Source organism: Haliotis cracherodii, unplaced genomic scaffold (genome assembly GCF_022045235.1).
Source record: "Haliotis cracherodii isolate W230 unplaced genomic scaffold, xgHalCrac1.p SCAF_5, whole genome shotgun sequence".
Lineage (NCBI taxonomy): Eukaryota > Metazoa > Mollusca > Gastropoda > Lepetellida > Haliotidae > Haliotis > Haliotis cracherodii.
Genome location: NW_027266308.1, coordinates 69,578,739 through 69,593,168, shown reverse-complemented (window position 1 = coordinate 69,593,168; position 14,430 = coordinate 69,578,739). Strand labels below are relative to the sequence as shown.

The 14,430-nt window shown below is 44.4% G+C and overlaps 1 protein-coding gene across 1 annotated transcript; it reads left to right on the top strand.

Moving 5' to 3' along the window:
• Window positions 1-9,725, top strand: LOC139442760 (uncharacterized protein C19orf47-like). Its single transcript, XM_071223654.1, has 8 exons — window positions 1-50; window positions 1,043-1,251; window positions 2,130-2,220; window positions 3,676-3,765; window positions 3,953-4,062; window positions 7,532-7,760; window positions 8,047-8,292; window positions 8,542-9,725. Exons 1-8 carry the CDS (start codon window positions 23-25, stop codon window positions 8,673-8,675), a joined length of 1,137 nt encoding a protein of 378 aa, XP_071079755.1. The 5' UTR covers window positions 1-22; the 3' UTR covers window positions 8,676-9,725.
• The last annotated feature ends 4,705 nt before the right edge of the window (window positions 9,726-14,430 follow it).

Genomic DNA, 14,430 nt, shown 5'->3' with positions numbered 1-14,430 from the left:
TAAATACCAACATTCAAGAAAAATGGCGTCGTCCATGTCTTCATCAACTGGTATGCGATATATTGATTGGGACACGTTGGCTTGAACCTGTAGTATAAACATTTAGATTTCAGAATGTGTTATTCTATGCTTAATATACCCGACCACATACCCTTCATACATATGTTCTTGGTATCAGTAAAGTTAAAGCTGACTTAGAAAGTCTTGTTATCGGTCGGTAAGTTTTGCGACCGGAACAGCGGTAATCACTTATCAGCTTCTTACTTCGGTCTTCATCAATCTTTAATCATATTATTTGTTTCCTCTCCTATATATACATATTAAGGTAAGTCTCAGGACCGGGGAAGTATTTTCAGAGCCTAATTATTTGTACCGCTTGTGTCGTTACATTGCTTAATTGGTTGTTACCATGGTTATGATGAGACCTAGGCCCACATCAGTTGTGCTGTGTTATCTGAAGTTTACTACATGTCAGTATTAATGGCGGGGAGGTGGTGGAGGTAGTATGTAAAATAAAGTACTAAAATACTAACAAATTACGTGCTTTGAGTGTGCTGCAATCTAAGGTTTACCAATGTCATTGTGATGGTGGCTGTTGAAACCATGGCCGACTTGTTTCTTACAGTAACCATCAGAGGTATAGGCCTAATGTTAACCCCAGAGGAACCTATATTTGTGGATGTACCATCATTATCACAAAGAAAGAAAAAAAACCCCACTTATAAACGTAATGATTTGGTACGTTTCGAGGTCAAGCGGGTCGAGGTAATAATTTGCCAGCATAGTAGATGAATAACACGATGCTTCCACTGGGACAGCCTGGTGATGCCTAAAAGTAAAGAGAAAACTACATAAGAGATGGTCAAAAAAGGTTTTCATACATTTAAACTTTTGACACTTGATAACATGCTAATTTGCTGTGTTATTTTGACAGGTATCTTAAACTTGTATCATGTTGCATTGCTGATGAGGTTCACTATCTTCGACCATGCAAAGGATATGAGAACACATTTCTAATAGTTTGTATTTTCTTTTATAACAGAAAATAGCACTTCCTACTGGATCAAGTTTTTCACTGATGCTGGTGTCCCTCCAGGAGACTCGGCGAACTATGCAGTTGCGTTCAATGATAATCGCATTCAGAGGGACATGCTCCTGGACCTGTCCAAGGAATACCTGCTTGACATGGGCATCAGTCGCCTTGGTGACGTCATCGCCATCCTCAAACATGCCAAGGCTGTCCACACACAGGTAGCAACAGAGGGAACCATTTATCCCAGAGAAAGCAAAAATTTTACTATTCCAGTACAAATGGACATAGGAATGTTATAGAAGGATGATATGATCCTTGCAACCAGCACAAGTGACATCTTACAACTGAAAATGTTTTCTCATATTGTTTGGTAAAAGCTTGCAGCAAAGCATGTACAGGAGAAACCTAGCGGTTTTATAAATTTAATTAACATTTTGCCTTGTTGTGTTTTTCTGTCAACTGTGAACAAATGTTATATCTGGGATAACACTTCCTTTGTAAAGTACAAATTCTAGTACTGTTTTGGGTTGAGTCCCATCCAGGATTCGAACCCACACTCTCAGAGTGAGGCAGAGCTAGGCACCAAATCGCCAGCACTCAAAGAGTGTGGGTTCGATTCCCTTATGGGACTCAACCTGAAAAAGTACAAGAATTTGTACTTCACTAAGGAAGTGTTATCCCATATACAACATTTGTTACATTTGACCACTTTCTAAATGGCATTGTGTATTCATAGCTTCGGCCATGGGAGTCACACAAATTTACACTTATCAGAGGGGTACCTAAAATATGTGATCTAGACTACCAGTTGTCGGACTTTCAGTTTGTGGTGGCCATGGTGGGTGAGGGGATTAGATGTCCTGGGGATTAGGTGCCTCACAGTAAGACTCTATTAAGAGTTTTGGTTCGAATCCTGGATCATCATCAGGATGGGACTCAACACCCAAAGTACTATAATTTGTACTTTACTAAGGAAGTGTTATTCCAAATATAACATTTGTTACATTTGACCACTTTCTAAATGGCATTTTGGTTTCATAACTGTAAAAATGTTTTTAAAAGAGAACAGTTTGTAGTCACTGATGTTTTTATGTAGGATGCTCGTGATAAGGTCCTGAAGAATGCAAGTCCAGCTGTCACGCAAAGTACTTCCAACAACAGTCCATCTCAGCCCCGCAGATCTACAGGTAACCATGGTAACTGCTGCAAGGACAGCAGGAAGACAGTGCTATGTTCATATGTTTTTAATCCATCAAACATTCAATAGGGGACATAAGTGGCCCAGTTGTCTAAGGTGCCGCAGTTCGCTGAGCCAGAAACCTATGATCATGGGTTTGAATCCCGTGTCTCCCCAATAATGTTTTTAGGCTAGTCAGCAACATACCTGTTCTCATAGGTTTTCACGGGAGACCTACATTACTGAGGCTTTCCTCCCACATTAAGCTGACACACCATAATATAACTCAGTACTGTTCAATGTGGCATTAATCTTAACTCACTCACTATAGTTTGAACAAATTGTATCTGTTATTTGGTATTGTTGAAGATAGAGATCACTGTAGATGCTTTTGGGGTGGGCTACAGACAAAGACTCATGATGGACACTGACCGCCTCCATGGCTTTAGGGTAGACCGTCTGCCCGGAGAGAGGAAAGTTGTGGGTTCGATACCTGGCCACGTCATACCAAAAGATGTTAAAAAATGGTACTTGTTGTTACCCTGACATGTTAAGTGGCTAGAACATGGACTTGTCGGTTTGGAGTCAGTATACTTTGTCTGGGTATGGTATTCATGTCAAGCTGCGGCATGGTATCTCATTGGACTTGCACTATAGAATCGACATTAGTCGAACATATTCCTAGTGTCTGTGTTAGGGTAACTTATCCCTTGTCTGTGTTAGGGTAACTTATCCTAGTGTCTGTGTTAGGGTAACCTATCCTTGTGTCTGTGTTAGGGTAACTTCTTCCTAGTGTCTGTGTTAGGGTAACTTCTTCCTAGTGTCTGTGTTAGGGTAATTTATCCTAGTGTCTGTGTTAGGGTAACTTATCCTTGTGTCTGTGTTAGGGCAACTTATACTTGTGTCTGTATTAGGGTAACTTATCCTAGTGTCTGTGTTAGGGTAACATATCCCTAGTGTCTGTGTTAGGGTAACTTATCCTTGTGTCTGTGTTAGGGTAACTTATCCTAGTGTCTGTGTTAGGGTAACTTATTCCTAGTGTCTGTGTTAGGGTAACTTATTCCTAGTGTCTGTGTTAAGATAACTTATCCTAGTGTCTGTGTTAGGGTAACTTATCCTTGTGTCTGTGTTAGGGTAACTTATCCTAGTGTCTGTGTTAGGGTAACTTATCCTAGTGTCTGTGTTAGGGTAACTTATCCTTGTGTCTGTGTTAGGGTAACATATCCCTAGTGTCTGTGTTAGGGTAACTTATACTAGTGTCTGTGTTAGGGTAACTTATTCCTAGTGTGTGTGTTAGGGTAACTTATCCTAGTGTCTGTGTTAGGGTAACTTATCCTTGTGTCTTTGTTAGGGTAACTTATCCCTTGTGTCTGTGTTAGGGTAACTTATCCCTTGTGTCTGTGTTAGGGTAACTTATCCTAGTGTCTGTGTTAGGGTAACTTATCCCTTGTCTGTGTTTTTGCAGCTGCCGCTAGGATGGTGGGCCACTACTTGGGCAAGGACCCTGAAGCAGCACCCATGAAGAACATACCAACTCCCAAACCTGAAGTGTCAGGTCAGCCAAACAAACACCTACATCAGTACAGTAATCCAGTATATGTAAAGAAAGAATAGTTGTTTGCAAATGTTGCATTCAAATTCATATAAAACAAATTCTAATCTTCACCATTTGCACAAAACTATAACAAATATTGATATGGCTAGGACAAAAGCATCTTATCTACTTATGATTTTATGTACAGATTCTTTGTCCAAGAGGTCGTCAGTGTTTGAGCGTCTTGGTGTGGATTCACCGCAGCAAGTCACAGTGACGGGACTGGGGAATGTGGTTCTCAAGAGTGCCTCACCATCTGTAAGTCTGGCCCCTCTGTCCTGCCTCCCTCCCCAGGTGATCACTGCCCTGACCCCTCTCCTCAGGTGATCACTGCCTTGACCCTCCTCCACAGGTGATCACTACCTTGACCCTACCCCCACAGGTGATCACTACTCTGACCCCTCTCCACAGGTGATCACTACCCTGAAACTACCCCCACAGGTGATCACTACCTTGACCCTACACCCACAGGTGATCACTACCCTGACCCCTCTCCACATGTGATCACTACCCTGACCCCTCTCCACATGTGATCACTACCCTGACCCTCCTCCACATGTGATCACTACCCTGACCCTCCTCCACAGGTGATCACTACCTTGACCCTACCCCCACAGGTGATCACTACCTTGACCCTACGCCCACAGGTGATCACTGCCTTGACCCCCCTCCACATGTGATCACTACCCTGACCCTCCTCCACAGGTGATCACTACCTTGACCCTACCCCCACAGGTGATCACTACCTTGACCCTACGCCCACAGGTGATCACTACCTTGACCCTACCCCCACAGGTGATCACTGCCTTGACCCTCCTCCTCAGGTGATCACTACCTTGACCCTACCCCCACAGGTGATCACTGCCTTGACCCTCCTCCTCAGGTGATCACTACCTTGACCCTACCCCCACAGGTGATCACTGCCTTGACCCTCCTCCACAGGTGATCACTACCTTGACCCTACCCCCACAGGTGATCACTACCTTGACCCTACCCCCACAGGTGATCACTGCCTTGACCCTCCTCCACAGGTGATCACTGCCTTGACCCTCCTCCTAAGGGGATCACTACCTTGACCCTACCCCCACAGGTGATCACTACCCTGACCCTACCCCCACAGGTGATCACGACCCTGACCCTCCTCCCACAGGTGAACACTACCCTGACCCTCCTCCCACAGGTGATCACTACCCTGACCCTCCTCCCACAGGTGATCACTACCCTGACCCCCCTCCCACAGGTGATCATAACCCTGACCCCCCTCCCACAGGTGATCACTACCCTGATGCCCCTCCCACAGGTGAACACTACCCTGACTCCCTCCCACAGTTGATCACTACCCTGACCCTTCTCTCTCTCTCACACACACACACACACACACACACACACACACACACACACACACACACACACACACACACACACACTCTCACACAAACTAAATTAGTACTGTTTACATTTACATTTATTAAGATTACCTTGGTTAAGGTGGAAAATGAGGACAGAAAAGTGAATTTTAAACATGTAAAACATCGGCCTAGTCCATATTTAGCTTTAAATTGATTAATTGCATGTCTACTTTGGTGATTTTTATCTATACATATTCAGAATAATAAAAAATTTAAATCATTCTATCACACAATATGCATTTCTTGCTTCTTTCAATCCCTTATCAAAACATTCTTGAACAAGTTTCCAGCTTCTAAAAACAAATCACCTGAACACAGCCCAGAATCACCATGGTCACCATCCATGCAAATGGGTCACGCACTGTAATCCCATGCTTAGCGATCTACATGATGTGATCACATGACCACCCCTGCCATATCTAATGACACAGATTGACGTCGTCAACGGGATCTTTCTTTCTCTTACGATTATCATCATCAACAGGACTTAAGTGCTTGGGATCCCTCTCTTTACAGTGATTATGGAGACCCCCCACGTCTCTCTTCCACGCTTGAATCTGTATCATCACTGGCATGGTTTCCCTTATGCATCGTGTTATCCTGATTTCGACTCGCATGCTGATAACTGCTGCTCTTCGTATTTGGACTAGCCCCTTGATCACCATCGCTTGGACACCCCTCTCACTTTGCCTCCCTCATCGATTCCCTCATCGTCTCTCGTCGATTGTTCCTCCCACCATCTTGGATAATCATGACCCAACTCCTAATCCGGAAAGTAATTGTCCTCTCCATAGGGGTGAACTTGTTCACGTTCAAGTTTCTGTTCTACTGATTTGAACGATGTCCCCAGTTGTAAAAGCCCCACCAACATTTTCTTTAGTTCGTCGAGCATTAGTGCCATTTCTGTTACCGATGGCGAAGTTCTCGCATTAGCTACACTGTCCTCCGAACGAGGAGGGTTTAGAGCTTGAATAGCTTGTAGAAGAGGATGTCTCTGCTTTAGATTTTCCCTTGGATTTAGATTGTCCTCTGCAGGGATTGTATTATGAACGTCGTCCCCTATGATGGCTGCCGACACAGCCAACCATGAGGTAGATCAATATTCAAGTGGAAATTCTGACAACTTCGCAGGTTGTCAAACGGTAAAACGTCCATTAATGCGATCACCTCGGGATCGGCAAAGAAATGAGTAATTGGCAACCAATTATCCTCAGAAAATCAGAGAACGGAATGTATACCGAGCAAGATAATTTCAGTGTTGTCCTGTCTATGCCACAGGGTCACACTGGTCTACGCATGCGCAGTTGCACTCTCATGGGACCCCTGAATCATGTGACAGGATGGTAGAATCACGATTCGCCTTTGTTGGGAGCTTCATCTCTTGTCTTCCCTGGCGATCTTCCAGCCCAGAACCACGATGCCACATCCAGATTCAGCCTCCGCATCGCCTTGATTGGATTAACTATGTCGGTTTGGAGATAAGTCAGCCTACATTGGCATCCCCCTCTCTTACCTACCTCATGAAATCATCGGTCTCTCTCCTCAGCGTTAGTTTAATCTGTGGCTCAGTAAGATTTCCAACTTATTAACGATCCAGATCAAGTGAATGAAGAATCTCTTGCTGCAATTTTACTTGTGCAATCAACAAATTATTTACATGCATCAGATATTACCACGATCAACTTGCTAATGCACCGGTGATGTCATACTTTCTGCACATACACCGTTATCTCTTCTGAACTTGGGACGACATTTTTGTTCTTCTACTATACAGTTCCCCCTGTTTTGTCCTGTGATGGGTGTGTGTGGTGTTCTACTCCCAAGTGCTAGGCAAGAATATAGACCGGTTTGCATGCTCTAGAGCACTTACGATCAACGCCGCGCAGGGATGTTTTGCATAGCACATGTCAGGACTTTTTTATGAGTTGTAACAAACCTGCTTTTGTTGGAATCAGTACAGACAGACCTATCGCCGGCTGTTTGGCATACTTTACTTACTGCCATTGACATGACCAGCCAACCTCGACAGCGCCAGCCATTGACAATCCTAGAACTTCCCGATCATCAACCGCCAGTTGTTCCTCATTTCCTGCACTTTCACTTGTTGTTCCAGTTGGTGCCGATCTGTTCGGGTGATTTGTTTTTAGAAGCTGGAAACATTGTTCAAGCACGTTTCCACATGGGATCGAAAGAAGAAGCAAGAAATACATAGTGTGAGATTGGATAAGTATTTAATGTAAAATTTACAATTTTAGTATTAGTCAATATGGACTCATTAACCAGCGATATTATGATGATTATATTTTGGTGACTTCTAGGGTTCAGTGTTTAATCGTCTGGGAGACAAATCAACAGTCAAGAGGCCAGCATCGTCAACGTCAGTATTGGGTGAAGATGAAGATGACAGTGATGAAGTCATCGACTCCGTGCTGGAATATGCTGGAGTACTCAAGTCGCCTCCCAAGAAGGTCAAGGTCACATCGATGTCCAAGAAGGCAGCTGCATTGTCAGCAGCAGCCCGCAAACTGGCTGTCCGGAAGAAAATCAGTGAGTATGCCAGTGATGGGTTTAGTAGATTGTTTTGGTAAATGTGTAAAGTTTGACTCGTGTGACAGTATCATCTAACAGTATCATGATGGTTAGTAGAATCACTGTGGACATGGTAACATATCAAGTGGTACAGTATTTTTATTTTATAAAATGAGTAAACAATTTCTGTAGCTTTCATACTAGGATGTTAAATTTTAGATACTGTTATTTTGAAATGCTTGCATGAGTCAGTGACATTGCTTCTTGTAGGGAAATGTTATTGTGTTTGTTTGTTTATCCTCAGCGATCCAGACAGCTGAGGTGACAACAACGTCACCAGCATCAGCCTCAACAGCTGGGATTCTATCACGAGATTATGTTGCGGAAAATCTGTCCATTAAACAACGACTGGGGAAGAAGGTGCAGACAGAAACTGCAAGCAGTACAACCACTTCGTCCTCAACCACCTCCCCGGTAACTCCGTCGGTGACAGTACGACTTGGCCCTCAGAAAGCCACAGTGACAAGCAGTAGTGGACTTACTTCTCACGGTAGGTGAAGACTTGTTGAAGGTGGCCTGTCTTCAACTTGACAACTTTAATAGAAAATAAGGAGTAAAAATACTCCCTCCCCAAAAGTGGATGATAATCGAGCAATTGTCTGGATTGTCTGGGCCAGACTTGATTATTACCTGGATGCTGTTGTACAATCAATCAATCAATCAATCAAGTATGGTCAGGATGTCTGCTAATAGGGTTGTGCTCACTCACTCATGGCAACACCCCTCCTGCATGTTACAGGAATCAAGTCTCGTCTCGGCCCCAAGACCGGTGAAGACACACCAGTGAAGCAGCCTGCGACCATTTCCTCCACCCCGACAGTTGTCCGGACCGGGATCTTCGGCCGCCTGGGGAGAAAGCACACCACACCGTGACTACAGTGTGCAGTGACTGAAAGGACCCTGGGACTGTCATGGACTTAACAATGTGATCTACTAGACTGGCAACTCAAGTGATGGCCTTCTGTGTGGGCGAGGTAGCCTTGCCCCTGTGTCGCCTGCCTGTGCTGAAGGGGGCGTGACCTCTGTGGTAATACATAGTGAGGCAGCTGGTGTCTGGAGAGCAATGGGTGCCGTCCTGATAGCCACCACTCTCCGTCCATGTTGATGGTGCTCGACGTCAGGAGCCCACTGTTGTAAGTGTACTGGTCAACATGAACTGCCTCGCAGTGGCCTAGTGATAGAGAATGAGCTAATATGTGTGAAAAGGAAGCATGAATGATTTCACCAGTGTGAGCCGAAGGGAAAGAGGTCGAGGGAGGGACAGGTTATGTAGGATGAATGATTTCACCTGTGTGAGGGGACGGGGAAGGAAATAGATCGAGGGAGAGACAGGTAAGGTAGGATGAATGATTTCACCTGTGTGAACCGAAGGGAAAGAGGTCGAGGGAGGGACAGGTTATGTAGGATGAATGATTTCACCTGTGTGAGGGGACGGGGAAGGAAATAGATCGAGGGAGAGACAGGTAAGGTAGGATGAATGATTTCACATGTGTGAGGGGAGGGTTTGGTAAGGAAGAAAGATCTCACGTGTGTGTGTGGTGAGGGGTTAGGAAGGGAGAATGATCTCGTGTGTGGGGAGGGGTTAGTAAGGAAGAATGATCTCACGTGTGTGTGTGGTGAGGCGTTAGGAAGGGAGAATGAACTCCTGTGTGGTGAGGGGTCAGTTAGGAAGAATGTTCTCGTGTGTGGGGAGGGAGGAGTTAGTAAGGAAGAATGATCTCACGTGTGGGGGAGGGGTTAGTATGGGAGAATGATCTCGTGTGTGGGGAGGAGTTAGTAAGGAAGAATGATCTTGTGTGGGGGGGAGGGGAGCAGTTAGTAAGGAAGAATGATCTCACATGTGTGGTGAGGGGTTAGTAAGGAAGAATGATCTCACATGTGTGGGGAGGGGTTAGTAAGGAAGAATGATCTTGTGTGTGTGTGGGGAGGGGTTAGTAAGGAAGAATGATCTCGTGTGTGTGGGGAGGGGTTAGTAAGGAAGAATAATCTCGTGTGTGTGGGGAGGGGTTAGTAAGGAAGAATGATCTCACATGTGTGGGGAGGGGTTAGTAAGGAAGAATGATCTTGTGTGTGTGTGGGGAGGGGTTAGTAAGGAAGAATGATCTCACATGTGTGGGGAGGGGTTAGTAAGGAAGAATGATCTCGTCCGGGGGGGGGAGGGGTTCCCTGCAGTTGGGAGGAATGAGCTCCTGCGGATGCATGAGAGGGGGTGGTGAGACATAAGGACATGTGTTAGACAACAGAGATAGGGCATGGGGTGAGAGGGGGGGCAGTATGTACCTGTGTGCTGTGGACTCGGGACCTCCACTGTGTGGAGGCAGAGGATTGAAGTGGAATCTTACCTCAGTGTTGCTCGGATTGTGCTGTTTCCATGGTTAATAAGAAATAAAGCAATGAAATGGTTTCCAAGATGATGGATGCTGTAGTCGAATCTTGCCTGGAACCAGGAAATGATGCAGGATATTGTCAGCAATAATTCACAGGGAGTAGTGAAGAATGTAATTTTACTTTCATTTGTATTTATGAAATTTTATTTGTGAGATAATATTGCAGCAATATTTTCTCATTAAAGACAACAGGGAAATGCTGTAATGTGTTGTGTCATTTCTATGATCCAGTTAGGGTCATATATCATGTCTATTGTGAACAGCAGTTACAGACCCAACTCACTCACTCACTCTGCACATATTTTGTAGGTATTATTATGTAGGAAAACCCAGTCACTAACACTCCCCTGTACAGGTATGTGGAGGCACTGTTGTGATGTCCATATATCCTATTGTGTACATATGATGAAGTACTTTTTTATCTGAAAATACACAGAATTGGTGTTTCACATCAGAAATACTTCGTCTGCAGCAGTGACACTATGGTGTTCTAACCAAGGTCAGTGAGAAAAAAACCCGATATAAAACAGAACATTTGACTTTGACCAAATAACATGTTTATCTTTTAATATGACACCTATGAATATTCGGGGTGGTATAGATCTTCAGCAATCATTGCTTTCTGTAAAAGGCGACTGTGCTTGTCGTAAGAGGAGACTAACGCGATGGGGTGGTCAGGCTCAATGACATGGTTGATGTATGGCGTGGTATGTCATTAGCTAGATCGGTGGTCGATGTCAATCACTGAGTTATCTGGTCATGACTCGATTATTTACAGACCGCCGTCATATAGCTGGAATATTGCTGAGTGCCTCGTTAAAAAAACCAACAAACATTACACTTCCTACCCAAAACTGACGGCTTTTAAGTAATGCAGGCGTAGCTAAAATGTTCTGGATGCCGGTAGACCGTTGCACGACTAGGAGAGCTATGCAGATGAAATCTGGACACTCACTATCACAGGCTTGTCTTCCGAACCTCAGATGCTGTCAACACCAGGCTAAACGTGTCAGACGGTGACATGGAAGCACAATGTGGCGTATTGCTGGATCTCAGGCTAGATGTTGTGCTCCCTCAACAGCTTGCGTACGGCTCTGCCACTAATTGGTCTCAACCCAGGAATTGTCCGAGCTGTTAATGTGGCAGTTTGGTATACATTCCGTAGACGCACCAACCGAAAGTGGTTGTCTTGTCGACGTGATGTCGTGTGTGGACGATTGGCAAGTCACGAGTGTTGCACTAGTGTGGATAACGTCCCAAAAGAGATGATATTGTTTCGTTTTAAATGTCTGGCAACTTCGTTTTGCGCCACTCCTGTTTTCAGCAGTAGATGTTGGCTGCCGTGGCTTTGTGTAAGCGTTATTTATGGTTAAACAAAAGTGTTTTATGAGCACCTAAACAATTGTTATAGTGCAAACCATTTCAATACTTTTCATTAAAACTTCATTTATCCAAAATTCCTAACTGTTTCAATATGTTTCCAAAGTGCACCGAAATTCTATCCTCTTCGTATACAAACATTCGGCGTGTCCCTTCTAATCATAAGCACCCTCTGGGCAGCACCCAGCGTTATCTGTAAATGTCAATGAAAACCCCCTTACGTCGCCGGATGTGACGTATGTACACATACATGGGTCACTGACCTTGCACCGCGTGACTTAATACCCACATCTACAAAACCTGAAGTGTCAGGCAGAAGGCGGGCCCAGATCATCGACAGAAGCGGCTTGTGGCCGCCGTCTCACTAACGACCACGTCTACAAAGAAGAATCGCCGTCCGACTTCTGTAAGTGATAGATTGGGTCTCCGCACCCGGGAACATATTGAACACTCGGTCCCGGAGTGCGTTCTGTCGCGCTTTTTAATTATCAACCCGTCCCTTTCGACTCATTTCAACCCATCATCAATAAACATGGCTACTGTCGTCTTACACTTCACCCCTGAGTTTTGACTTCCGTCATCACCCTGAGCAACCATGCGAGGGCGAAACGTACGACTCATGGACACAATCATTGTGTGCTGTTCACATTTAAAAAAACCCACGTGTGTGAGTATCGTGGTCCCCCAAAACACTCAAACATCTAAACTGCGCCGTGCATCACCTTAAAGTCGAGGAGATGTCTTCATGAATATATTTTGAAAGATGCATTTTTTTATTTCAGAATAACATTTATATGAACACAGTTATATACTGGCCGATACATCGAGGACAGAAAGGGTAGAACAAGGCATGGTGATTGGTTGTGTTTTTCTGCACCTCGCATAGAAAGACATGACCGTGAAAGATTAAAATTATTTGCTTTTCAACATAATTCCCTTCCACACTGATAAACTTTTGCCAACGGGGGGATTTCATGACTTTTTTATCCTAGTTTCGAAGATGTCGTATTCTTGGCTTTCTAAAACATTCTCCGCGGTTGCTATGACGTGATGACATCATCATTCGAGTCGAAATGGGTCGGGGTTCCGTGACCTATCCAGTTGATGTGACATTCCTTGCCTTCTTTGGTTTGTTTTGTTTATTGTTTGTTGTTTAACGCCGCACTCAGCAATATTCCAGCTATATGACGGCGGTCTGTAAATAATCGAGTCTGGACCAGACAATCCAGTGATTGACAACATGAGCATCGATCCACGCAATTGGGATACGATGACATGCATCAACCAAGTCAGCGAGTTTGACCACCCGATCCCTGTACCATGGCATAGGAAGAGACATCCTTTCCGTCTGTTGTAGGGGAGACGGGCACAAATGTAACATTTGCAACTTAAATTAATGCAAATCAACACCAGAAAAACTCTCGTTAAGTTGGTTTCAAGTTAAAATTCAGTATCAGGTGAGGTTCCATGTCCCGTCGTAACATTAGTAGTTCGGATGACAGGCGATGCTAGCAAGTGTTACAGTCGTACCCAACCACGGGTCAGTTGTAACGGGTGGATGGATCAAATGTCACACATAAGGGTCAAATGTAACAAACCGTTTGATATTGAAAATACACTTAAATAGAACGATGAAACGAATTAACTTTGTTTGAACTGGAAACAAATGTACATTCATCTTCATCATCATCTGCCTGACAGTTCTGACAAGCGATGAATCCTTGTATTGATATACACTCTTCATGAGCCCAATACTTGCATGAAGAACACTGTACCCATTCTTCACCTGGACGACTTTTTGAAAACTTGTCACAACAAACCAAGCAAATGTTCATTTCTGAATCAGAATCACTGTCAGAATCGTACTTAACGGGCTTTTTCCTTTGTTTAAACACCAGACGTTTTAGTTTTGGCTTTGGTTTCTTCTTTTCTTTTGCCTTTAGTTTCTATTCTATCAAGATCCACTGGACAGGCTTGTCAGGAAGGATTTTGGGATTTCGGAAGCAGCTGAGGTCCCAGGGACAGGATCATCGGAAACAGCTGAAGTCCCATGGACAGGGTCATCGGAAACAGCTGAAGTCCCAGGGACAGGGTCATTGGAAACAGCTCAAGTTCCAGGGACAGGATCACTAGGAACAGCTGAAGTCAGATCGAAAGGATCATCAGGAACAGCTGTTGTATCAGGGACGGGTTTGTCCAGAGTTCGTTGCATCCCCAAAGCACGCCCATCTGCAATAGGATTAAATCGATCTGTAACTTGGGATGGGGCAAACTCTGCTTCTTCAAATATGTCCCTATTGTAAGGCACAATCCCAGTACATCGAAATCCAGACATAATATTGTTTGGTGTAGCCGCCAAGGGCAATGCTTCACGGACAATCTCAGGAATGTTGTAAATGGTCATTGTTTGACCAGGACAATTTATTATCCAGGAATCGCAACAGCTGCTTGTAGCCTTTTTTAAAGGGACCAAAGACGGCTCTGTCAAGCGGCTGCAGTTTATGGGACGTATGCGGCGGAAGTGAAAGAAGTACAATGCCCATTTCTTTGCAGAAATTCCGAGATCGAATGGTGAGAATCATGGTTTTCCAGTATGGGAAAAACAGGGTTGTCTTTACTTGGTTTAGCATGTCTATGAAAGTGCTTTAGAAATTCTACGTAGTCGTCTTAGTGGATCCACCCTGAACCATTCGCAGTTCCCATACATCCAGGCGGTCCATCTCTTATAAAGCGTTGTAGGAAGTTTTTTCTCGGGAAGATTAGCATGGGAGGTATGCTGTTCCCACTTGCATTAATTGCTACTGTGCGTGTGACCAATGTTCCCCTCTCTTGTGATGTCAGAGCGCCGACTTGCTTCTTTC